Below are 27,675 nucleotides of genomic sequence, written 5' to 3'. Positions count from 1 at the left end.
ATTAAGCTTTTATTTTGTAGTTAAATTACCAATCTACCGAGTTCATATTCTTGGACCAACGTCAAGTAGGTATTCAGGCCGTCGGGGCGCCTCAAAGTTGAGCCCCCAACGGTAGTTGGCCGAAGGATTGATATGCGCTGTCGGAGGCCTGGTGCCTCAAATATGCCGAGTTAACCACTGGCATATGACGCCTTATCATCCAGGCTAACTTTGTAGTACCCTTGTTTCTGGGTGAGAGGTACCTTCGCGCCGCTAGGGCCCGCAAAGCCGGCCGCCGCGGGAACGCCCCTCCCTCAGCCATGAAGAGCGCCACCACGCGGGGGGTGTGCTGTATCGATAGGTAATTCAACCACGAATCCGTCGATGCCTCGCACGCCTTTGTAGGTGCGTTTTTCGTGGGGCTGGCCCAGAAACACTGCGGTACTGCTTCATCAATTACACGATCTCAGTACTCCTAGGTACTCGAAGGACGTACGTGACGAGTGAGCGACGCCGCCCGCCGGCGAGCGTCGACTCGCGCCCATAATTTTTCTTAGTCGGCCCTTACGTAGATGTCGCGGGTAATTAGTCATTGTACAATTTCCGCCACTCTCGTAAGGAAACCGTTAATTAATTTTGTCACCCGAAAAACGTTGAGCTAAGGGATGAAATCGGCCAGATTTGCATATAAACCCAATATTTTTAAATTCAATATCAGTCGACGCCCGCATTTACGACCCTGAACCTGCGAAGGTCAGCGGCGTAATTTTCTCTACATTTTCACATACAAGTCGCCAGGACTTGTGAGGAGGTACTCGCCCAGGTCCTGATACCTACAGGCAGATACCTACCTCTCTACCTACTGTCACTTTGACAGATAGGAGTGAAGTGTCACCCAGCGACTTAGTCGTTTTATTCGCGAGTTTATCTTTTCATTACCGGACCCGGTCTCCAACCTTTTATCGCGGTGCCCCGTGTTCGCGCAATCTCGCTTACGGATAAAAATAGATTAATTCTCAAATAACTGAATAATAATTGTGTTAGTTATGTAATTAGTGTTATATCTTAAATAAGACTTTTTAATAATTTTGTGGTTTCGGAATTTGAACTTTGTGACCTTTGTGGACGCGGAACCTAATAAATTGTTTTAATATCGTAAAAAGTTCTTTTATTGGACTAGACATAGTGCCTACCTGTTCTTCCTACAATTTGAATGTACCTCCACTCCAGGCCCGGAGCTAGCCGAGGATTCGGAGGCCTACAGTAGGTATCTATATAAGAATGGAAATTACCATTTCCACCCCTACGCATATGGGCTTCCACAGAGGTGTAATTATACAGACAGTTTATAACAGATATATAACAGTTTTTAAGAGGAATGGTTAGCCATTCACCCATCTCATTCTGTTCAACGGTAAAGCTGAGTTGTGTAGGTAACGTCGTCATTACCATAGAAAATAGTAAGCTTATGAAAATTGGTGTTTTAATTTCTTTATTTTACGGAGATAAAAATAACATCGCAAGTTATTGCAATCCAAATAATTATAGGTACCTACCTAAAGATGGTGTTATCACTCTGAAATGAATAAAGAAGTTAGACTTGCACTCGAGTATCACGGAGTTATGTTGATCACTATATTTTTTTTGAATAATATTATCTATCAAGTAAATATTTTTATGTTCTAACATTAAAAATAGTAAATTTTATAAATATCAAATTAAATAATGGATATGTTAATTTTCGAATATACAGATCGATAATATTTTCTTTATTAACAAATATGAATCAAAATAATTCATAAAAAATCGAAATAAAAATAAAAGTTTTTTTGTATCGATTTTTTTTCTCGGCAACAAAAATAATATAATTAACATAATTATTTTTCATTGTTAGAGTTTCGATATATTTTAATATTGTTATTAAATTAATTTTATTATTTCACTTTTTGTGTTATCACGCAGTTTGGACCATACCATCGCACTTGCCAATTCCTACGCACGAATGACGATGGGTTGCCCCCTTGCGCTCGCTCGTGGAGCGTTCATATGCAACATGTCGCGGATCACGTAGAAAAGCCTTGCTATGTTGCGTACAACGTACGGAACAGTTTGCAACGTTGGGGCAGCTCGTAGACTCAATGCTGCGCGCCATGTTGCGAGACATTTTGTCCTTTAGTGAGTACAAGGCACAAGCGAAGCGACATCGTGTAACATGTCTCGCGTCACGTAGAAAAGCCGCATATGTTGCGTGCAACGATGGGCGACAGGGCGCAACGTTACGCCGGCACGTAGACTCAATGTTGTGCGTCATGTTGCGATACATTTTGTCCCCTAGTGAATTCAAGGCTTTAGGTATACCTAAGATGTTTACACATGCAAACGAAGATTAATTTTATACATAATATTAGGATCATATTTAAAAACGATCTCGCAATTTTCTGACATGAGAAAAAAATGAGAAACAGTAGAAAAACACTAGGTACCTATCTAACACTAAAGATTATAGAAATAAACTAATGGTGTTTAGTTATTTAGATCCTATTTTATCTCATTAATCCACTTATGCAAATAAAATGGCTCCGTCTCACTGACTGGCTTATAAAGCTTATTTTTATACAAATACTGGTTATTGCGAAAAAGCTGTCGTCGAGTCTTTGGGAATTTTCCCAATCAGTGCAATATTATAGGATAATTTTGCTGATAGTAATATCATTATTACTATGTAATAATGATTTCTATATAAGATACAGTAAAAAAGGGTGGCTCAAAATTCGAACTTTCTGTAATAAGTCTGTATTAATATGATTCAGAACCTTTTTCTTGTTTCAACCACTTTTTGTTGTAGCCAAGTAACCTGCGACTCCTCACCTCATTATCATAAACATGAATTTTAAATAGAGTGAGGAAACACGTAAAAAATAATCATAAAATAAAACCTTAAAATGGTTCATCATTAAATTACTTATTAATAATCAAACATTTTAATATTGTCTCACTCTGTCTACATTTCAATGTAAATAATTAGTAATTGTCACATTTTCTTTCATGTTGCAATTTTTTCATGTAGGTACCTAGCTTATCAATTGTTTGGAAACAAAGGTTTTATCAATTCTACAATATTAAAACATTTACACTGTCAGCTATTTCGGACTAAGAACCCATTCGTAGAACACTAGAAGATATAACGAAGATGATTCTAAGAAAACATACTATCTAAAAAAGTCTGTATTCTATAAACTGGCGTCACGTCACACGGAAAGCATTGTGCTATCGCGTTCAACTGTTGCAAGTTTTCAATGGGAGGGAACGAGATGGATGCTGAAGCGGGGGGAAAACGGCACGCCAGCTTATAAAAGACAGACTCTAGTATGATTTTAAATTATCTATCAGCGGTAAGATAGGTTAAAATGTTAGTCTGTAGGTGACATCAATCCTAGCGAACGGACGCACACTATACTATCGCAATAGTCACACTGCACGCTTCGCGCCTCCCTACGTGATTATTAGTCACCTAGTGAGTCTCCCTGCGAACAAACGTGTTGGTTAATTTTATTGTGTCACCTAGTGATTTTGCTGATGGAGGATGTTTCTTCAGTATGACAAACGTCAAACACTGTATAAATAAAGCCTCCCCAAACCAAAGCGAATATTCGCAGCGAATTATTCGCCAATCAAGCTTGTATTGGCCAACGGGACAGAGCACGCTTGCGCGACCGCCTTGCGTCTTGAGTGCGAATTTGCAGCGAATATTCGCTGCGATTTTCGGGAACTCTGTCGACAGCGAATTTATTCGCGGCGGACAATTTCGCCAAGGGAATTAGTAAAATCAAAATGGCGAAGACATTGAGCAGCTGATCGAGTTGGTCCGGAAATATCCAATCCTTTATGATTTCTCTGACAGTGACTACAAAACATAAGAAAGAAAGATAAGATATGGGATGAAATTGGCAGGGAAATTGTTGAAAATGGTATGAAGGTCGTCATAATAATATTATGTACCTAGGTATCTTTGTCTAACCAAAGTATGTAAAGTTTTTTGACAGGATGAATACGCTATTATAAATAAATAACTTTAATCTAAGGTCCCGATATTTAAAAAATACATATTATTAATTTGCGTCATGCACAGCCTGCCATTGGACCCGTTTTTTCCTGTCTTCTCAGAATCGTGGAAATGGCAAGGACGTTTAACACGAATTGACACATAATAAATACTTTATTTATTTTAAATCTAATAAATAATATTCAAATAACACTTTTTGTGTCATTAAAATTTTCTGATTCGCTTTAATTTTTAAAATAAATGACAAATAGTCGGTCCTGTTTTCGAAATTGGCCAAAACGACTGTCACGCCACAGTGAATTTTTGAACTTAATAATAGTTTTGCAGGTATATATTGTATGAAAGAAATGGGTAAAACAATACATTTCATTGATTAACTCACGTATTTTTTTTAATTTCAGAAAAATAAAGATTTTAAAGCCATTTTAGTTTGAGTATACATCAGCCAATTTTGAATGATTTTTTCTCACAAAATAATATATACTGCACAATAAAAATATTTTTTTATTATAATATAACATTTCCGTAATACTATAAATAATAATTAACAATGAAAAAATAAATAAAACCCTATAAATTCGGTACAATTAGTGACGCTATATTACCAAAACACGTCGTACGTTTTCATGTATTTATCCTATTTTCAGACAATTTAGATATATAATTATTTTGCAAAATTAACAAAAAGAGACCATTTGATCGATTAATCCATATAGTTTTTCTAATTTCTCATTTCTAACCTTAGTAGGCTTGTGAATTTCAACGGGTGAGGACGTCTTTTTTTTCCAAAATTTTATCCGTCGCGAACAGTATTTTAACTCATAGAAAAATGACCTTTACTCGCATTGCAGTAACAATCAAATTGGCAAGACCACATAACGTAGACCAGGTGTTATAATTTGTGTTGACAAATCAAACATCATAAAATACCAGTGAATGTCAAACTGAGAAAAATGTAGTTATATTATATTATTTATTATCTTGTAATACAAATGGTTGCAGCATGTGAGATATTGTAAGATAATTGAATCTTATAACCACGATGGCTACAAAGAATAATGTTAACGCCCGGTTACTAAATAGAGGAAGGACAGAGTCTTCTGGCACGACCGAATCACATTGGAACGGTGTTATTGTCATTTGAAAGTAACAATACTGACACCTAAATGAGTCGCCTGCACTGCCAGAATCATCTGAACCCTGTCTACCTATCTATATACAAGTTATTGTTATTTTTTTTCATATTTGTCCATTTTATTACAATATCGTGTTACTTTTAAAGCTCATTGTAATTCTAATAATTAAATAAATATTTTTCTTGTATTCTGTGCAAAAATGTTTATTAAAACTTTCTTAACCTAAACCAAGTATTTTTTATTGAATGATCCTGCAAAAATATTCAAGTACAGTTAAGTGACATATTTTGTTTCGGTGTATAAGCCATAAATAAATATACATAAATTATATTTAATATATACATGTATAATGTATGTATAGCCACGGTTGGTCTTGCACTTGTTGCTGTAGCTATGCGATCTGGTGTGGTCCATTATCCAAAAACACTCAATCACATCCCTGGTCAAACAGCGGGCAGCCGTGTAGTGAGTCTGGCTGGCCTATGGTGGCACTAGAATGATTTCAATATACAGTCTGTTAATTTGAATATGTTTTCGACTGAAAGTTGTAAAAATATTAGAAATCAGGATTTAAATAATTAAAAAACTGTTTCATTAAATATCATATTCATACCTATGCAAAATTTTGATTCCTTTGAAGTACCTATACAAAATACGGATGAATATAAACCAAACAAAAATATTTGTTACTGGTACTGCCATAGTAAAGTAAAGTTTAACATACTTCCCTAATAGAACAAAATTCCCAATTCTTGTCGTTCTGTAGATGTTTCATTTCAGTTTTTACCAACGATCCATTAAATATGAATTGGTCATAAACACTCAAAGGAAATCTGGCACTCACTGCCAGAATGTCCATGTCAGATACCTGCATAAAAATAAATGTCATGTTATGATATTATACGTAATGAATATGAATGTATCCGAAACAACATAGATTTTATTACGAATTTTACATTTACAGAAAATTTCCTGCGCTCATTTTTGAAAGTCTCCAAGTATGACGGGTATATTCGCACATGGGTGCAGTTAATGCACCCAATGATTTTCGGGAAACCTGCCCTTTCTTGAAGTCTGAAATTAAAAAATATTTTTACCGACACAAAATAATATTCCCGTTAAATTCTTATTGAGTAGGTAATTTACTTGTTGTGTCTATGCGCAGTTACTCTAGTTACATGACATGTACATTGTAATATTGTATAAATTGATCAGAGGGTATCAACACAACACTAAAGACTGTCAGCGCTGTATGGCGACTGTATGTAAGTATTACTAAGCACTGCTATTATAGCATCGGACACGTTTCCTATGCATCTGCTTACTGATGCCTGGCTCATTGCGCAGAAGACTTGGCCTACCCGTTTTTGGTACGCTCCCTCTGCGTAGAAACGCAAAATAGTCAAAACCTACAATTCAAATAACGGAGACATGTTATTTCAATAGCATATTACCTTCAAATCCTGTTAACCCTTCATGGTAAATGCTTATTTATAATATGTGCAGTTATGAAACTGAGTAAATCTATCTTACCTATGAGCCATGGCAATCTTGCCCTGTCATAAAGTAAGGTTATATTAAATGTCGATGTAATTTGTCGCACGCCATCTCATTATATCTTCAGCGTGTAATAAGCATTCAGAAGACGTGTACATTTTGTCAACACACAACTGTCACTTTGACATTCGTATATGTATTTAGTCTATGGCTGCATCCAATGCTGCCACCTTGTTTCAGATAATTAAAATACACTTTACGCAAAGTGGGTAAAAGTTGTAGCAATTCTGAAAGCGCTATAGTGTACGTATATTTTTCATATTTTATTCATAAAAATTATAGAATATTTGGCGTAAAATATTAATATTTATACAATTTTAAATCTGGCGCGTAAATAAAATTATTTAGTTTATGGCTGCGTCACTGACGCTTTGGTGTGGGGCCAAACGCGAAATTCGCATCAAATCCAAGCGGTAGCGACAGCGACAGCGACAGCGAGGGCGTTGCGAATTCGCTGCGAATATTCGCTTTGGTTTGGGGAGGCTTAATTTGAGGATGATTTGAGGTCATGAATATGAATGATGTATGGGTGATTTTGCAAGATGGAGGATGTTTTGATAGGAGCGGTTTGTAAAAGAGAGCTTAAGAAATGTGGTAATTAAATAGTAATTAAATGCTCCGCGGTGAAGAAGTTAACGAAAATAACATTAGAAAGTAGAGTTGTTAGAATATTTCTTCAGTATGACAAACGTCAAACACCGTATATTTTGAGGTTATGAATAATGACGCATAGGCTGTAGTATGCCCATAGATGAAAAAATATTGCGAGGCAAGAGAGATGCAAAAGGATTTACCCACCTTAATGTTACGACAAGCTGTTCCTCCGGTGTTATAGAACATCTGAAATGCGTATTAACCTTTTGTAATGTCTCTTTTAATTTGTTCAACAATAAGTCAAATGTTTCCTGGTTCATCCTCAAATAACTAAAAAACTTTTCATCGTATTGCCGAAATTCTTTGTAGGGAAGTTGAAACTCTCCAAGAGTACTTCGAGATGAATTGACATTATGCACTCAACAAGTTCGAATTTGCGACTTTCAAAATTTTAAACTTAAACTCTCTGTGAGAAGTAGCTTTCTGGTTAGTTTTGAGAGTGACATCGTTGTTGACTTGAGCACTCCCAAAGTCAAATGAATTTGTACCTAAGCACGTAGCGTGCAACGTGGCAGTAGTGTTTTTAGTAGACAAGCATAGCGCCTAGCTTAGCACTAGCGAAGCACCTACCTATGTGGCCGAAGCCTAACTTTTCATCGGAATTTAAAAGTAGTTGGCGACCCATTGGTTGAGAACCCGTGCTCTAAAGTTTAAAAAGAATTAAATATAATAATTATTAGCATGTCCTTCTGTGGCCTACCATGACTGTCATAATGGTTTTACTTTCCAGATGTAATAATACAATATTATGTTCATTTGCTTCGCTTATAATGTATGCATTTTGTATTGTACAATGATATGGTTATGTAGAAAAAATAACTTGTGGCAGGATATCCTAACAAAGTAATAATTTATCATTTTTTTCGACCGTGTAAGTACCTACATAATAGTATAATGTAAGGATTATTATTGTCCAATATTGTAATATTTTCACGGAAATCTCATATCAGGAGGGATTCATTACAAATACCATGTTGTACGTATTATTTATTACATTTCACCATATCGGAAAATTAATTAGAGATATACGAAGGCAGTTCCATAAGTTCGCTGAATGGGACAGAAAGAAAAGAATATGCCTACCTATATATTTTTATTTTTCAATATAATCTCGGATCAGACATGAAATACTTAGAGCCATCGATTAATTTTTCTAAACCTTCATAAAAATAATTTTCCGATTTGCCTTCAAAGTGCTCATGCCAGTGTGCCACTGTAATGTGGATGAGACAATTCCTCGAAGCCGCATTTTCTCATAGCAGCCATTGCAATTTAAGCCTTGTGAATTAATAGGTGCGTTGTCATGAAGTAAGAACACACATTTTGTTATTTTGCCCCTCCTTTTTACTTTATTAGATTCTTTTAAGCGACTTAGAATATTAGCGTAGTACTGTCCTGTGATGTTGGTGCCTTTTGGTTTATAATCTATAACAGGATTCCTTGTGAATCCCAAAACACTATTGCCATCACCTTCCCAGCCAATGGTACAACCTTAAACTTCTTGGTCGGGATGAACCACCCTTTTTATGCCTAGTTTAAATCATTAATTAATGTATTCAATCATTAATTCTTTAGAGTTAAATTAACAATTAAATACTTTTCTTAATATCTTTTATGTGGAATTATCCAAGTGGTTTTAAATTCATATCTCCCAGAATATACATTACAGGTGAAATCTTTTTAAGTATTATATTTCAGCAAAAGAAATTTATAGCGTTTTATTAACGGTAAGCAATGTCACCAGTATTATATTAAATAGATTTCTTTCTTAAATTTTAACGTTTTGCATCGTTATTGAAATTATTTAAATAATTGTTTTTGGAAAAGGTCCAATTAAATCTATTTATAAAATAATAATATTAATATATAGGTAGATATAATATTAGTAGATAAGGATATATTATATAATATTAGTAGATATTTGGATAATTTTAATTGCAAGTCTTCCATGTGTATTGTCTTGTGATGACAAAAACGCACAGGTCCATTTTCATATAATGTTAATACTATGATATTTTGATAATTTTAATTGCCAGTCTTCCATGTGTATTGCCTTTTGGTGACAATAACACACAGGTCCGTTTTCATATAATGTTAATATGATAGTTTGATAATTTTAATTGCAAGTCTTCCATGTGTATTGCCTTTTAGTGACAATAACGCACAGGTCCGTTTTCATATAATGTTAATACGATATTTTGATAATTTTATTTGCAAGTCTTCCATGTGTATTGCCTTTTAGTGACAATAACACACAGGTCCGTTTTCATATAATATTAATACTATGATATTTTGATAATTTTAATTGCCAGTCTTCCATGTGTATTGCCTTTTAGTGACAATAACACACAGGTCCGGGTTTATATGCAATATAACTCAAAAAATTTAATTCTGATTTACAAAATTCGGATTTATCAAAATTAATTGTTAAACCAGAATTTTTTAATTCAGTATACACTCTAAAGTAAAACCAAATCATTTATTGTACTGAATATATGTACAATATTATAAAATATAGCTGTGAAACACTTCGTTTCACAACAGCTTGGACAAACCTATTCAAAAATGTTGAATAAAATTGGTTCGTACACAAAATGTCAATTATTAAGTAGGTATATAAGCTGAAAATTACAATTTTTATACTAGATTAATAAAATTTGTTGAAATTGTTTAAATGACCAATGGACGTTAAATGAATTTCAATATAGAATTAAAATCACAACGCTTAAAAATTTCAAATTTGAATTATAAGAAAAGATAGATTGTAAAACTATCAATAATTAAACAAACAAATATTATTTTGCTTGGTAATTTTAGTAATTTATTTTAAATATGAGTAAGTACTTTTAATGTTGAGAAGAAGAAGAAAAAAAATTATTATAGCATTACTAAAAGTTCAATAAAAACAATTCCAATCAATTCTATTTCAATTTACTTAGCTTTTTCAGTTATTTTTCATCCAGTTGTGCTGAGAAATGTAGATTTTCTCTTCAAGATCGAAGATCCAATCAGTGCAGAGAAGTGAAGGAGTGAAGTGAAGTAAAGAAGTAGTTGTAGTATCGATGTCGATGATCTCGTTGTCTCATCAATCACAATACGAACAGTTGAAAAACCCTGAAAACATTTTTTGGCATAGCTTTTTTTTTAGTGATTTGTAAAAAATAACGAGTTTTAAATCATTAATTTCAAAAACACTAAAACAATATAAATTTACAAAAAAAATTATTAAGAAGTTAACTTTAACTTAATTTGAATTTGTTTAGATAGGCATTTTTTGCTTTAAAAAAAAATATAAATACTCCATTATCTTGAAACAAGATTATTAATCATTCCCATATCTTGAAAAAAATAACCAAACATTTATGATATGAAAAGAAAACAATCCACAAAAATAAAAAATATTATTTCTCAAACACTCACTTATTTGTGTGTTTGGAATAGCAACAAGACATTCTATGTACTTGTTATATTTCGTTTCGGCCGCCGGGTTTACTATTTACTATTTATTATATACTAGCTTACTAACCATATAAGCATACAGCTAAAAAAGTACGTACAAATGCAAGATTCTAATTTCGAATTTAATTATCATAGGATAATTTAGAAGGAGACAACAAAATTTATGACTTCTCTTACTAAAATGTTTTATAATTTATGTAGGTATATAGGTACTATGGAACAAAATTTGGCAACATTGTAAATTGGTAATTTTCCATTATAATAATGGCATTTTAACAAATTTTATGGTTTGCAAATGGCGGAATTAATTTCTCTTTTATGAAAATATTTTAACAAAATTAATAATGAATTTTTATATATCGACTGATTTGAAATTGAAAAAAAAATGACTTTATTTAACCGGATTACTATGAAATTATATCTGCTTGATCATTTCCCCAAAACACAAAGATAAGATTTAATGGTTTTTCTTCATTTATATCTTTTTCCAAACAAAAAAACTTGGAAGACAAATCGAGTAGGTACAACATTTTAGCGGGAATTTATGTAAGTAGGTATACCTATAAATGCTTCTACAATTAACTCAACAATATCATTTGTATAAAATAATATTGTTTACAAGAAAGGATTATGTTTATGTATAATACACTCGCGTGATTTGAAAAGTCAATGCATTATTTTGACATGGGTATTGAAACAAAAAAAATACGTTTGAAACAATTTGAAACACAACGTTTTATTGTGTGGCGCGTCTTATTTCACACGACAAAAAATGCATAAATATTATGAACAAGCGATTGACAAAATGAATACCAACACAAAAGACAAAGATTTGATTGTACGCGAGTGTTTCATACGCACACGGAAAAATATTTATTTACGAACCCACGTTTTATCGCATGAGAAGAAATAAAAAGGTAATAATAAGAATACTTTTGTAACAGAAAGAACTATAGTCCATAATATTATTGAATATTATGAAATACAATATAGATTTATTAAATTATAGTACTCACCGTGAAATTTCTTGAATAAAACAACAAAATTGACTATGCAAATTGAAGTGTTTTGTAAGAAGGCACAAACTGAAATGGATTCATAACTAAAATGGCGTATCCTTTTATAATTATATTACTAATCATAGTAATTTTAGTTCAGAAAATGGCTACCTCTTTATTAACGGAAATAGCTTTAAAATTTTAATGGCAGCTATGAAACATTACCATAAATTTAGTAATTATATCATATTTAATAATAGTACTAAAATAGTTGAAAATTAACTAATTCTTATCGAATTTGACAAATTTGAATCAATTTAACAACCAGCTAACATTTAAATCGATTTACTTCATACTTTTCATGTTTTAATGAAAAGTATATAGCAAAACAAACTTTATAATAAGTTTTTATAAAGTTGGTAGGTACCTATGCATTGAATGTCAAAAAACGTAAAAGAAATACGAATCACATAAAATTCATGCAATAGGTAATATACAATAATAAGCAAATTGTCAACATAAATGAAATATAGCATGGAATATAATATAAAATATAATACAATATAATAGGTAATAATTAATTTAAAAGAATTGTACCAAGCAACACATCTCAAAGTTTAAAAGTCGAAACGATTTTACCGTGACATTTTATGAAATGAAAAAAAAACCTTCCCTATACAAGATTAAGTCAACAAAAACACAATATTTCTTAGTTAATTTTATTACATCATAAACTAAAAAAAATTGCACCACGCATTGGTAGCGTCAATTGTCAAATTTTAAAAAAAATGGGAGAAGAGTGTAAAATGTATGATAGTTTCGTTAGAATGATAATAGTAAAAGAAGTTTAATAATTGTAATGCACAATTGTTAAACATGTAGTGCCAACTAATTCAATCAATAAAACATGAAATATTTAGTACTATTAATCTCACAGCGTATAAGATTCGGCTTTCTGCCAACTTAACCTTCTGTAAAGAATGCTTTATAAATCATTTATCTACCTCAAATAAAATGTCATTTGTAAACTCGTTGAAATATTAAATTATAATTTTTGGGCGCCTTAAAAGTGTGTATTTACAAATTAAATATAACAGTATAAAAATAAGAACACAGCTAATCGTTAAAAGTGTTATTTAATTACACACAACCAATTTACATTGAAATTTAAAATGATACGAAAACAAATAGGTACAAATTTTAATATAAATTTGAGAAGCGTTCCTTGGTATGGACATAGAGAATTACTTGTAAGATGGTAATTATTACTTAGCTTTATGTTTAAAGTGTGATGGCTGGAACTTCATCTTGGCTGGAATCTGCCGCCTTGTCTTCTACCTTCCCGTCCGAAAGAAAGAAACGCCATCCTGCGTTGAAACTGTTTCTATTATGTTAACCGAGCACGTCCTATCAGTACTGAATCTAATCTTGGAGTGAAGATCTTCTGGGCGGAAATAAGTTATTTGTTGATATGACGCTTTCAAAAAGGCGGGAAGAAACCTCATTGGCCTATTTTTTTAACGATCATTGTATTCGAAACAAGGTTGACACATAATTTTAACAAGGTTGTGCCAAATTTATTCTTAATTAAATTAACATTATTTATTTAAGTCTGCGTTTGAAATGTAGACATGTCACGTGACATGTAACATGACAATGGACTCCTGTTTTGAGTCAGGGTCATAATGATGAACCCATGTTTCATCTCTCTTGTTAATGAGTTCATCTTGATTGATGCCTTTACACAGCCTATTGGCAGCTTTAAAAACTGCTTAGAACATTCCACACGGTAACTTTTTTGATGTGGCACAAGTATTTGTGGCTCCCATCTTGCGCTTACCTTTGACATCCCAAGATTTTTGTATACAACTCTGGAAATTATTGTTTTGAATAGATTGAACCTTTCTGAGATATCGATTAGATTTAGCCGACCATTTTCCATAAGGGCATCTTCGATTTTTAATACTATTTCATGTGTAGTGACGTCACTTGGCCTTCCACAACAGTCATCATCTTCTAATGACTCCTCTACCTTGTTTAAACAAGTGTGACCATTTGTAAATCATGGTTTTACCACAACAAAGAGTGCCATAAATCAATTTTATTTCATTTTGGATGGTTTCCACACTTCTCCCCTGTTTTGTGAGGAATTTAATTACAGCACAGAGCTTAATATTTCACATTTTTTAAATTATGGTAGACTTGCACTTATTCTTTTGAATATTGTAAGCGATTTAATAGAACAATTAACTTGAAATTGCACTAGTATACCTAAAAAGGATTATTAACCAACAATAATTTTAACCCCAATACTTGCTACTTTCAACACCATTCCGCAAACTTATGGAACTCCCTTCGTATGTATGTACCTACTAGGTATCATAATTATCATGAATATTATCATGTGAATCATCTGTCCACCTTAAATTTTAATGCATAACTTGTAATAGGTACTAGTATGTCAAGATGTAGCATCGTTATCATTATGTTTTAATTATGTATGTCTAGTAATTTATTATGGCTTTACACAAGTATCTTATCAAGATCATTATTGAATTTGTCATTTAGTATGACATCACAGTTTTTTGTTTCCATCTCAAATATTGTCTTGTTTATACAGATATAATCAAAGATATAAATATTCCAGAACGTTTTGTGTACCTATTCTTTATATACAAACAAAAAATAGCTATATTTTGGAAATTATGGTGTCCTTATTATGCAGTATACAGAAAAAGATTGATTAAAATGTAATTGTAGAAATGTAAATTTTGCCGGTTAACATTTTTTATTATTATCATCGATATCAAAAACTATTGCGGGTCTTGACCACCCCCAAGAAAAGTCTCCACTAGTCCTACACAGCTTAGGTCTCCCGACCTTCCTTTCCCTTCCAGTCTATTGAAGAGGAGCCTTTTGAGTGGTTCGATATCTTCCAACCTTGAGCCATGGCCTATCTTATGTAATCAGTAGACTTGTACATGTGAGGCGATAGAGGGATCATTCTTGAACGCATACAGATAATATAGTTTGTGTTTATACCTACCTCAACACATTCCATCTTCGCATATATTTTCGTTTCATACATTTGTTGATGTTGTATATATTTTTATCTTCAGGTCAGACAGTATTCGCTCAAGGAGCGGCTGCGACTCCTCAGCATTTGTTGGCAGACATGACAGAGCAGGGAAAATCAGCCGGACTGAAAGGCATCACTGTCTGCCACATGCACACCGAGGGGAAAGCGCCTTATACCGAGCCAGACTGTGAAGGAATCTTCAGGTTTGTGCTGTATTCACCTAAGCGTACCACATTCTTTCATGTCGTCAAATCTAAAAAATACTTATGAAGTGGCAGAAAATATAAATATATATAGTAAAAAATAAAAAAAATGTGATGAATAATATAAAAATCACTTATTCTGTATAGCTCCTTCAGCCAAACCTGTAAATATTTAAAAACATTGATCCATTCTATAAAAAGGTTGAATGTTGTTAAGAATTGCTCTTGTTTGAATTACGAGCGATTACAGTTGCAAGATATGTATTATACATTCATAGATAGTCTTTCTCTGTTCATTATCAATAATTCTACAATTCAGTTTATCAGTGACATGCTATGCTGCCTTGCTTTGTTGTGACATCAATTTTATGTGCTCCAGTATGAATACTAAATAATATGCGGGCTATCTCTTATTGGTATTCATTGAATATATACATTTACTACATTCATTGACAAGTATGTTCATAAATTAACTATCAAGACACACATTACAAAGCTGTTTATCTTATGTAAGAAAATATACAGGCTTTTACTGAAATTACATAAACAACAAAATAATTCCAGGTCATTGTCTACATTCATGGGTGGGAATGTCCGAAAAGCAGTAGCCGAAGGCCGGGGTGATTGCATTCCAATCTTTCTACATGAAATTCCACAACTCTTCCATAGAAAAATTGTCAAACCCGACATTGCTCTAGTACAGGTATATTATTTTCTACACCTTCACATAAGAAAGATTTTAATTAAATTTTTTGTTTTAGTATTTTTACCCATTAAGCATTCGGTATATTACTAATCTTGCCAAACTTTACCGACCACTATGCGTCCAAGGTTTTATTCCAAATTCCATTAATATTATCAATCAACTTTTTTAAATTTTGAATCAAGGCATTAAAAATAGGTAAGTACTTATATCAAGAAGGTTAGAATTTTCAGGATATTCAACAAAATATAACATTTCCATGGAATCATAATTAAATGCGGCTGATATACACTACATGGTTAAAATGATAGATCCCATCGTTGTATTAGTTTGAGACCTTTAATAAAGTTGTTTTCTACCACGTGTATATATATATACTGTTTTTGAAAATCATGACAACTCAACTTAGGCGGATTCAAAAATACTTTCAAAAATATAATATGGACAAGTTCACTAGGATGAGGGTAGGTAACTGTGTACTGTACGACAACATTATTTAGACGACAACAGGAAGTCGCCCTTGTCGCGTATAGTATATTTCTCAGTGTTGTCATTTTTTGAGAAAACAAATCCTGCGAAATTAGTTTTTTAATTTATATCAATTCTATTCTCAGTAAGTAATTAATTATTTTGAAGTCTAATTATTGTTCGATAAGTATCAATAGAAAAAATATTTCAAATAATTTCACCTCTTAATTATTACTACTATATTAGGTTAATTAATACAGCTTAATTATTGAATTTGGAAGGAAATATATCATTGAACCCACATTAACTGATAATATTGCTGCAGGTATTTATTAATTGAATAATTGGGAGAACACAAATTATGACTAAATAAGTAGAAGTGAAAGATATAACATATTCAATATTATTTTGAGGACCCAATCATATCTTTTTATAATTTACAAATGATGTCTTTTATATCGTATTTTTAGTAAAATTGTAAAAGTGTTTAGTAAAAAAAAAACACATAGGTACAGTGAAAATAATTTTCTATAAATTAAATTATGTCCACCTAACATTATAAATTTTAAAACAATATGTACCTACTTATCGGTTTAAAAATACAAGGACAGTTATTTATTTTAACGCTATGGTAGTTGTATTCATATCGTCATGGTAGTCTCCAGATTTTGATTGAGATTTAAATACTACCAATCTATTATTAATAAACCCATTTCATGGTCATTAGTAATGCGTTTTAAAGCTTTTCATTTTTATTCATTTAGGATAGCTGAGAAAACACTAAAATACACTATGTAGGCAGGTAAATGTATTTTCAAACAATTTCAGACTAAAAATGAAAGTGGGCAGCATTAGATTCTGTTTAAGGCTAGCATTACATTAATGGCAGGGTTCGAAATAGAACTGAACGCACCAGAGCGCCGTTCCGACTCGTGAAGTTTGTAAAATTAACGCTTCGCCTCATGGAAAAAATATTTTGACCGTCCGAGCTAGATTGGACATGTAATAGAAAATCTAACACACTTATTTTCATAAAATACACATAAAATTTGATATCTTAGTAAATTTGTTTAGACAATAAAATTGTCAAGCGCTCCGGTTTGTAAACTTTTCCATTTCGAGCGCTGATTAATGGGCACACTCATCCCACTAACTGGTATTTTTTAGGGCGCCATGAAAAAATGTTTCTACATTTAGATTGTCATGAAATGAAAAAGTTTAAAAACCACTGCTCTAATCCATAGTTGATCTCTTGGAATCCTAAAAATGTGACATAATATTAATAATCAGTTTTAACTTAGAAACAATATTTCTTTGTAATTATGAATTTATTAGATTTTATTTGCTCAATCAATCAATGTGGATTTATAGCATCCTGTCAACTTTAGCATATATGTATGTAGGTACATATTTTTAAATGCATAATATCGTGGTTGTTTTATGGTATTATATCGTGAACGTTTTACGCAAAACGTAAATCAGTTAATATTGACTTAATGCCGGCGCTCCATTGGCACGCAAGTCAGACGATTTACAGTCTTCGGACTTTTTTTTCGCGTGGAGCACCCCAGGTCTGCGGACTTTTTAATCCGCAGACCAGGCTCGTTGGATTTCAAACATGTTTGATATTTTACTCGCCGAGCCGCTGAAATTCGTACGTTCACCACGCTTTACCGTCACATTATTTATATCTATGCCGACGGACGACAGCGCCATCATTATTTTACTGTCATTCAAAGTGTTCGGACATCTCACATCGATAACAACAATGGTAGATCTACGAGTGCATTCGAAAAGTTTCTTGGAAGATTTTATTAGTTGTTTTAAAGACAACCCATCGTTGTGGAAGACGACCAGCCCACTATACAAGAATCGTGATGCCAAGTCCTTGGCGTATGCGGAACTTTTGGAGATTTTAATCAAGGTGGAGCCGCAGGCAAGGGTCGACGATGTTAAAAAGAAAATACAGACATTGAGGTCGGGTTACAGAAAGGAGAGAAATAAAGTAAGGACATCATATCGAAGCGGAGCCGGCACAGACGCAGTTTATCTACCCAAACTGTGGTACTATAAAAATTTGGAGTTCTTGAACGACCAAATGGAAGGTACGTAGGAATGCTTTAAAGCTATTTATTATACACGTGCAGATTATGAAATTGTCGTACCTAGCTCTGAAAGTGACATCGCATTAGATTAGCTACTATTAAGCAATTAAAACATACAGCTATGAATCATTTCTAGTCACAATAAAATTTCTTATTCTTTGCCGAGGTAGGTAATAAATAATAATAATATATAGGTACGAGGGAATGCTTTAAAGCTAATAATTATACACGTGCAGACTATGACATTGTCGTATCTCTGAAAGTGACATCGCATTAGATTAGCTACTATTAAGCAATTAAAACATACAGCTATGAATCATTTCTAGTCACAATAAAATTATTTATTCTTTGCTGAGGTAAGTAAGAAATAATAATATATAGGTACGATCATGGCGGTGGAAGCGCGGCTTATTGAGCCGTGGTCGGGTCCCAGGTTCAAATCCTGGGTCTGACAAGTACACATTGAATTTCAATTTGTGTATGAGTCAGAGTATGGACCTAATATGTTGAGCAAGTGGCTGACATCCATTTCTCGTAAAAACAAAATCTGTCAATACAAACCTCCACTCCGTGGAGGTCCATATTATGATCGGACATGGTCGAAAGAAGAAGAAAAGAAATGATCATAAAATCAAAAATCGCTCGAGTTAGGTTCCTTCAGAGACAATCAATAAATCGTCAATCATCAATCAAAATTAATGGTACAGTTTGGTTATGAGGAATACAGCGGAAAACACATTTTGAAAATACCCGATATACTGGATTACACCAATTATACCAATATCAATATTAACCGTATGAAGGAATGGGTACTTAGGGGAGAGATAATAAAAAACAAGTTTGAGTATTATGTTGTATTTTAACAATTTACATTTTGTTTTACAGAATCGAGCTCAATATCCAGCATGGTGGACGATTTGGAAAACATGTCTCCTGATGAGAGTTACTCCAACTCGTTAAACAACGAAGATTGTATTGAGGTAAAACATTTTAACTAAATTGTTACATTGGTTTAATTTATCTATTGCTTATCATACTTTCTTGCCATGTGACAGCCCCGGTAGTATTAAAATAATTTTCGAAATCTCCTCGCGCTTTCTTAGCATTGGCAGTCAAGTTCCGATTAGTCGTTGCTTCCAAAGGCGCTAAGGTGTCCTGTGACCTCAGTCCGAGCTCTATTAAACCTGTCTCAGGATTTTCCCTATCAAGGTCATGAGAAGGAGTATAAGTATGTGTTGATTTGCGACGAAGAAAGTTGTGCAGCACACAGCAAGTTAATACAACTGTATTGATATTTTCAATTTTCATGTTTATTGGAGCTTGAAAAATGCGGAATCTAGCAGCTAAAATGCCAAAAACATTTTCTATAATTCGCCTGGCTCTGCATGTCCGATAATTATATATTCTTTTACTGTGATTTAATTGCCTTTGTGAATACGGCTTTATGAAATCGTTACGTAATGCAAAGGCTTCATTTATTTCAATTAATTAATTGTAAACAAATGGCAGTGCATCAGAATTAGCAGTAGGTTTTTTTGGTGCAGGTATTTTTAATCTGCCTTCGTCTAAACGTTTAAAAAAATCAGATTTTCTCAGTACGCCTCCATCAGAAATACGTCCATTTGTTCCAACATCAACATAAATAAATTCATAATTAGCATTTGCAATCGCCATCAAAACAATGCTGTGGAAATGTTTGTAATTATAAAAGTGGGAGCCGGCGCCTGCAGGTGGCACGATTGCAATGTTTTTCCCATCAACTGCGCCCAGGCAATTTGGAAATTGCCATTTACTATTAAATTCTTCTGCAATCGTCTCCATTTCTTCGTGCGTATCAGGGAACTGCAACAAAAAATAATCAACATTTTATTTACAGATAGAATATTCGCCTTCAACATCCACGTTGTCGACTACTCCAAGGTCGAATCTCAATAGAGCACCAGAACCCCCATCGTTCAAACGAAAAAAATCGAATGATAGCGCCAACAAAGTGTTAGAATTAATCACCGACAAACTAAGCAAGACTGAAGATGAATTTGATGTTTTTGGCAAAATGATGGCCATGAAACTACGATCGATGTCACAGGGACAAAGATTGCTGGCCGAGAAGCTGATGCATGAAGTTGCCTTTATGGGACAAAGTGACAAAATAATGCCAGCAACTACTGTTCATACTCAACCAGTTTATCGTATATTAAGCAAAAATGTACAAAAGCCGGTATAATAAATTAATGTTTTTTGTATGAATAAATATCTTGTAAAAATATTTGTTTTTTTGTTTGTTTTTATGCCTATAAACCTTAGCTTAAGCGATACAACAAATGGTAAGTATTTGAGCTATGTTAGCAAACCTATATTATTATGTGGCCTCATTTAGAAATCAAATTCCATGCTTGCTTTTCGAAGAATATGACTAGTATTACAATACATTCAACAGGAATAATTAAGCAGCTTGCTTACAGCCTATATGGAGAGTCCTGGCTAGGTACAGCATTCTAATGGTCTATTGAATATTTAGCATGTCAACGATGGCCTTATTTGTGACTATATATATACCTATCTCAAATGCATCTTGTCTGCCATTCTTATGATGTTGCCGTCTATGATTTATATAGGTAAAACAATCCACTAAACGTTCACTTTATAAGACCAACCAATGTCTACTTGTTAATGATATATTTGTAAATTTGCCCAACTTTATTAGATGACGTATAATATAATACACACCTTGAAATATTCTCCTTTCAAAACGTCAATGATGACTTGGCAAGTTTCGGGAATTATCTTGCCCAGAGTTTGTCTTCCAATCGCAGTTCTATAATGCAAGTCAGTGAATGTTCCGCCGGCAGCCAAAAATCGCAGGGTTGCACATAATCTATCATGAGGAGAAATAGCTTCCCTCATCATAGTATTTTTTTTTTTAATAAATGGGGAGACCAAATTATACAGTTCTGTGTATACATCCTCCGGCATTCGCAAATAATTGCGGAAATCGCTCGGTTGCAAACGCAATTCTCGTATTAAATTTGTGTGGGATAATGTCGTTCGTTTCCTTATCCAATGTTTCACCCAGTATTTGTGTACCCTTTGCTTCGTTATTACATTATCTGCCACCCAATAACCCAAAAAACATAAAACGTCGGTATCATTTAACGCCATCACGATTTAACTGTCAGATATACGTATATTATCTATGCTGTCAAAGTCGACTGTTTTACTCGTCAAATTAATTATATACTCGTTTCGTTGAACGTCTGTTGGCCAGTAGCAGAACGTAGAAAAATCTGAAGACTTATTGTCGTCGGACTTTTGGCTCGCCAATGGAGCGCTGGCATTAAAGATCATAGTAACAGTTAAAAAATAAAAATGGCAAACCAATCGATCTAATTGAGCTACCGCATAAAAATACTTATTGGTAATAAATAAACATAGAGTGAAACAAAGCTAGTTTATAATATATTTTTATGTAAAACTTAAAAGAAAAGCAACCACAAAACAAATTAAATTCCGACTACTTGTGAAAAGTAACTTTCTCTGTAACGTTTTCCTTCGAATAAACAAACGAAATATTTGAATAACTATTAAAAAGAATGAAATACAGGCGGACCTCGACTTACGAACGTTCGACTTTCGCACAATTTGCTATTTCGCACATTTCAAACAAAAATCGTTTTTTTAAAACGTCGCGCTGGCCGTGGGGTTAAGATATCCCCTTCTCGGTCGTTCACAGGCAAGTGCATTTCTTGCGTCACTTGCATCCTGCTCGCACCCGTCACTTTGCTTGTGAGCTAGCTAGGATAGGTTTAGTCTTGCGCAGGAGCGCGTGCGGGCGTGTGATGTTGTGCGTTTTGCTAATTTTCTTCATTAATCATTTGAAATATTTCACCCTAAAAATTTATAAACATGAGTGAGAAACGGAAAAAATGCAGTGTTGATACGAACAAAAAGAAATCAAGGACTTATAAAATTCACATGACGTTCTGATTGCGGTGAATCTTTTGCTTCAATCGGACATTCGTATGATACAAACAGGTCTACTATGATATGTTCAATTTTGAAAAATAAAAATAAAATTAAGGAATACGTTCAAAATTGTGGTATTATCTTTAAAGGTTGTTTCCAAAGGACACGGCATAGTTATGGATGAAATGGAAAAATATTTGTCATCATGGATCGACGACCAACATCAAAAAGATGTCCCTCTGAATAATTCAATTATTCAAGCGAAGGCTCTTAGTTTCTACAAAGATTGGAAGGCTAGAAAAAGAAGATTCTAACACGATTTTTCAAGCAAGTAACGGTTGGTTTATATTAAATTCACTGGAAAATCGGCTGATGCGGATAAAGATGCTGCAAAAGAATTTATTTCCTCATTATCCAAAATTATTGAAGATGGAGAATATTCCTCTAGCCAAATATTTAATGTAGATGACACAGGTTTATTTTGGAAAAAAATGCCTAGTCGTACATTCTTATCTAAAGAAGAATCAGTTGCCCCTGGGCATAAACCTTCTAAAAACCGATTGACATTGCTTCTTGGTGGAAACTTGGCTGGTGATTTAAAATTGATGCCAATATTAATTTATCAACCAGAAAATCCCCGAGCATTGAAAGGGAAGGATAAAGAATTGCTTCCAGTAATCAAATAAAAAAAGCCTGGGTTTACTGTGTTAATATTAAAAGATTGATTCACTTTACATTTCGTGCCAGCAGTTAAGCAATATTGTAAAGTTAATGATTTACCATTTAAAATATTTTATTTAAAATAAGAAAAAGAAGAGTGGCAAAGAGTTAACTCTTGATAACTTTTTAATGGAAACACCCGCAAACCCCACTTAAACATGTCTCTTAAACATCTTATATTTACTTGATAAATAAATATTTCAAAATACCCACAATTTAATTTTTTTTACTTCCCTCTACTTTTGAACATTCAACATTCGCACACCTTTTCAGGAACCAATTATGTGCGAAAGTCGAGGTCCTCCTGTACATGAGAAATCCTTATGGTGTGATTTTACTTGCGTGATGATTGCGTGCGAAGATCACAGTGGAGTTGTTCACTTATTTGATCATCGCACTGCATTTCTTCAATTCAATTGCTTAAAGTAATATAAATACAGAATTAATATTACAAGATAAAAAGAACTTTTTATATACAACGTTTTTAAATTTTCTGTTGAATCATATAAACTTGACTTGACTAGCTTAAACAATCAAAAAAAATTGTATTTGATAGAAATAATACTGAAATGTCATTTTGACACTAATATTGATTTTCATAGTAACGCACGTATATATTAATAATTTAGTTGTGCAACCAATAATAGTGGATTGGATTACAGAATTCTTCCGAAATAACTTTTCATACAAAAAAATTAGGTGAAAATGAATTTAATTCTACTTAAAAATGGCTAAAAGTATAAAAAAACTGCATTGGCATCGTGTTCTGGTATATTCTAAAAGTTTCAAATGTCCAGCTAGTCGGGAAGTTAGTTAAAAATCTATTGCAAGATTTGTACCGGAAAAATAACCACCGGACAAACAACCACCAGACAAATAAGAATACGACCTAATAAAAACGTAAAATAGAAAAATAATATATACCCAAATGATCCTATTTATCTCAAATCTAATATTTCTTGTTGGATTTTTTATAACATCCACTTTTAACTCGATCTGACTGAGAGTCCTTAACTGAAATATTTCCATGGAGTTTAGAAACGAAGACATCGGATTGGTTCATTTTTGACCTATTATGGTCTCTATATGTACTGGAATTATGGGATACTGATTTTTTATTAGCGTGTCATCGTATAAGGGAAATCGATCACTCTGATGATTGCATTGCCATATTTCAGCAAAAATGCACAAAATTGTGATGATCACATGCGATCACTGACGCACAAGTAAAATCACACACTACAGACATGAAATTGAAACTTATATTATATAGTATATTATAAATTGCTTTAATGCTATTATAATTGCACCAGTGATTTCATCTACAGGTTTCCCCTCCAGATGCTCGAGGTTACTGCAGCTTGGGAACATCTGTGGACTGTGTTAGGGCCGGATTAGTAAATTCAAAGATTATTATAGGTAAGTGCGATAGTAATTCCATTGAATAATATTTAATAATTGCATCCAAGTTCTGTCAGTGATTAGATTGTATCATATATTTTTTTAATATGATTCGGAAATAATTATGGTTTTCAAACAAAGATGAATTAAGTAACAAAAAAAAATTTTGGTTTTACAATTTGAGTTATTTATGATGACGGATTTTTTGACATGTTAAGGGGGGACATGCTCGTCGAAGGTCAAAATTGAGTTTTTATTGTATTTTCAAACCATTATCCTGGACACTCCTTAAACGTTGTAGATAATCCATTTATATAATTTCTAAGCCATATTATCCTTATCATTCAAGTGTGATAAACATCTTATGAATAATGATTGCTTTATAATAATTATTGACCTAAGAATAAGGTAGTGTTTTTTTGAAATACGCCATTTCTTTTGGCATTCCCCAGTGGTTAAGCTACAACATACGGCCGTAACCATAAATTGACAAACTATAATTAAAATAGGGAGTAAAATTATGTTAACGCGCGTTTTTGAACATGTACCTAACCGAAGTTTTTTTTATTTTTTTTTAAACGGTACATGTTCAAACACGCGCGTCAATATCATTTTACTCCCTACTTCAATTATAGTTTGTCAATTTATGGCTACGGCCGTATGTTGTAGCTTAACCACTGGGGAATGCCAAAAAAAATGGCGTATTTCAAAAAAACACTACCTTATTCTTAGGTCAATAATTATTATAAAGCAATCATTATTCATAAGATGTTTATCACACTTGAATGGTCAAGGACATAGCTTATAATAAATATCTTTAGAATCATCTTCAAATGTGTTAATCTTGCCGATTTTTTGAATAATAAAATGCCTAATTCTTGTCAAATTTGGGATCACAGAGATTATCAATATAATTTTTTATCGTGAATATTTTACAAAAATTATCTCGTAATAAATTATACTAATGGTTTTATAAATGCGTTTAAAAATTAATAAATGTAAAAAATCTTAACACCACTGCACAGATATGTACCGAAATATGACTATATTCTAAAACATTAGAGCGAGGGGTTTAAAAGAATACTATTTTATGTAACAAAAATACTTTATGCAGTCATCAAATGTTTAAAATAACTATAAAGGATAATAAGGCTTCAAAATTATATAAATAGATTATCTACAACGTTTAAGGAGTGTCCAGGATAATGGTTTGAAAATACAATAAAAACTCAATTTTGACCTTCGACGAGCATGTCCCCCCTTAAGAAATAATAGCCTCTCCTGACAATTGACCTCCCGGAGAGATTATTGTAGCAGTCGTGTTTACTGTTAACATGAAATTTAACACCTAATGTGCCCATTATTTATTACTATCGCAATATTGTATGCATGCAGATGTTACATGTTTTATAATAATGGTGTATTCCGGACATATATTAATTATATTTAAACTAATTTAATTCAGAATCTGATGAAAAGTATATAAGAAGTTGTAGGTATTATAAAAATTAAAAACAATAAATACTAAATATACCTATTCTGTCTCATTAAGATTATGTCTTGTTTTCTAGGTCAAATAAACCCGTACATGCCCCGTACATTTGGCGACGGCATTATCCACATGTCTCACTTTGACTATGCGGTTAAATTCGATTCGCCCCTTGTCATGTTATTTTATAACATAACACACTAAGCCAAGGAAGTCTTTACGAGGGCAACACTACGCAAAAGAACGACCGGATCACGCCTGCGCACGGGATAGTTTGTACGGAGTTCGTGACACTATTTCCGGCGCTATACGAGATAGCGGGCTTTTTACACGAAGGTGAAGCAGGAGTCGATCTCTCAGTCTTGACCTTTCGAAGGAAGCAGACGTCTTGGCCAGTTCCGAGCCTCGGATCCGGGGCACAGGGTTTTCGATTTCCTGACGTTGTGGAGACGAGAACGATGGCCATCCGAAGGACGTTCCCCCCACGCCAGGAGATCGGAGGAACTCCACGGTTCCCACACGTTTGAAGACGGACCCCTCGATTCCGTCCTGGAAGGAATCGAGGGCAGCGAAAAGGCTGGAGAGCCTTTTGTGTAATTGGTATTTATTGTTCTTTTATGTTACGGTCCACCGAAGTAGTCTTTGTTTCGAATTAGCTTTTGGGTCTTTGTTCTAATTTGTTTAAATATTATATCGCATTAGGTGCTCGTGATTCACTTAAGTAATTATACTTCTTTATACACTGTAGCCCGCAAGTTATCTTATTTATTAATATACATTCGTTGAAATTTCTCTACTTGCTTTTCATTTAATTTTCCTTATCACTATTGTCTCTATGCATCAACATAGAGTGGCGCTCAAACCGAGATATTTATATTTATTCCATCTTTATGTACTTTATTATTATACAGGAACATCCCACGAATGAGTATAGTAACCGGACAGGTAACTGAGGTCTTAGAGGTAATTGTCAAACCATCCACGACCCTGCCTCCTATTTCCCCGAGTCTCATGCTTATCCCTATCCTATATCCCCATCCATACCTATTCCTTACCCCCACATAAAATCATTCCCAACCTATCCCGTTCCATATCCCATAACCACTCATCTCTTCCTTACGTCACAATCTGATCAATTGTCACATTCCCATCCCATCCTTCCTAAATCCGCATGTCAAATCACTATATGATATTGGCACCCAACGAGCATCGTGTTTCTTTTTGAATATTTCTTTTCCAAAACACGATGACTTACCTCTTAAAGACTCGCAGTTATTTGTTTCGGATTATGAACTCATCCGTTATTTTGTTCTATTTTCTCTAAATTTAATTTGTTCCGATAATAAAAATCTAAATTTTGCTAGTCACGATTTCATACAATAATTGTTATCGTAACTGTATTTTTTTTTCATCTCATTAGTTCTAATTATACAAATTTTTGCCGGCTCACTTTTAAATTTTTTGTTTACTGTCGTGTAGTACAAGCTAGGCCGAACGGCGTGATTTTAGACGCACTTCGATAATTATTATATTTGTTATAACTTATTAAACTTACAAATTAATTAATGACAAATTAAAAAGTATTATTTGGGTAATATTTTCTTAAATTTTTCTGGTTCGGTGGTCGTAACTATGTGTGTTATATTTCATATATTTATATAGTCTTTTATTGACTTACGCGGTACTTGCAACAGACGT

The 27,675-nt window shown here is 33.2% G+C and overlaps 3 protein-coding genes across 4 annotated transcripts; 2 read left to right on the top strand and 1 right to left on the bottom strand.

Annotated features, from left to right (window-relative positions):
* Nucleotides 1-5,449: 5,449 nt before the first annotated feature.
* LOC147067110 (uncharacterized) lies at nt 5,450-7,722 on the bottom strand. Of its 2 annotated transcripts, none has more exons than XM_085953909.1 (4): nt 6,712-7,722; nt 6,135-6,252; nt 5,903-6,046; nt 5,450-5,669 (listed from the first exon to the last, which is right to left on the bottom strand). In XM_085953909.1, exons 1-4 carry the CDS (start codon nt 6,720-6,722, stop codon nt 5,622-5,624), a joined length of 321 nt encoding a protein of 106 aa, XP_085810035.1. In that variant the 5' UTR covers nt 6,723-7,722; the 3' UTR covers nt 5,450-5,621. The 2 variants fall into 2 exon arrangements, with proteins under 2 accessions (XP_085810035.1, XP_085810036.1); XM_085953910.1 differs by having other exon boundaries at nt 5,457-5,669; nt 6,141-6,252; nt 6,712-7,686.
* Nucleotides 7,723-14,940: 7,218 nt separating this feature from the next.
* Nucleotides 14,941-26,181, top strand: LOC147067108 (succinyl-CoA:acetate/propanoyl-CoA:succinate CoA transferase-like). The gene is made up of 4 exons (XM_085954831.1): nt 14,941-15,128; nt 15,693-15,831; nt 24,416-24,506; nt 26,060-26,181. The coding sequence occupies exons 1-4, from the start codon at nt 14,941-14,943 to the stop codon at nt 26,179-26,181; spliced, it is 540 nt and encodes a 179-aa protein (XP_085810957.1).
* Nucleotides 18,015-20,663, top strand: LOC147067109 (uncharacterized). Its single transcript, XM_085955004.1, has 3 exons — nt 18,015-18,404; nt 19,290-19,384; nt 20,281-20,663. Exons 1-3 carry the CDS (start codon nt 18,068-18,070, stop codon nt 20,626-20,628), a joined length of 780 nt encoding a protein of 259 aa, XP_085811130.1. The 5' UTR covers nt 18,015-18,067; the 3' UTR covers nt 20,629-20,663.
* Nucleotides 26,182-27,675: the final 1,494 nt, after the last annotated feature.

The sequence above is a fragment of the Rhyacophila brunnea genome, unplaced genomic scaffold (genome assembly GCF_057557595.1).
Source record: "Rhyacophila brunnea isolate RB1 unplaced genomic scaffold, BYU_Rbru_1.0 scaffold_4, whole genome shotgun sequence".
NCBI classification, from domain to species: domain Eukaryota; kingdom Metazoa; phylum Arthropoda; class Insecta; order Trichoptera; family Rhyacophilidae; genus Rhyacophila; species Rhyacophila brunnea.
Note: the sequence above shows the minus strand (reverse complement) of the source record. Positions and strands in the feature narration are given on the sequence as shown.

Excerpts from the sequence above, each read along its gene's own strand:
- LOC147067110 (XM_085953909.1), bottom strand. Across the intron at positions 6,047-6,134 it reads GCAGGAAATTTTCTGTAAAT|GTATCTGACATGGACATTCT; the intron begins GTAAAATTCGTA and ends ATTTTTATGCAG. Across the intron at positions 5,670-5,902 it reads AATTTTGTTCTATTAGGGAA|TGCCACCATAGGCCAGCCAG; the intron begins GTATGTTAAACT and ends AAATCATTCTAG.
- LOC147067109 (XM_085955004.1), top strand. The coding sequence starts at position 18,068 with ATGGTAGATCTACGAGTGCATTCGAAAAGTTTCTTGGAAGATTTTATT. Across the intron at positions 18,405-19,289 it reads CTTGAACGACCAAATGGAAG|AATCGAGCTCAATATCCAGC; the intron begins GTACGTAGGAAT and ends TTTGTTTTACAG. Across the intron at positions 19,385-20,280 it reads ACAACGAAGATTGTATTGAG|ATAGAATATTCGCCTTCAAC; the intron begins GTAAAACATTTT and ends TTTTATTTACAG.
- LOC147067108 (XM_085954831.1), top strand. The coding sequence starts at position 14,941 with ATGTTGTATATATTTTTATCTTCAGGTCAGACAGTATTCGCTCAAGGA. Across the intron at positions 15,129-15,692 it reads GACTGTGAAGGAATCTTCAG|GTCATTGTCTACATTCATGG; the intron begins GTTTGTGCTGTA and ends AAATAATTCCAG. Across the intron at positions 24,507-26,059 it reads AAATTCAAAGATTATTATAG|GTCAAATAAACCCGTACATG; the intron begins GTAAGTGCGATA and ends CTTGTTTTCTAG.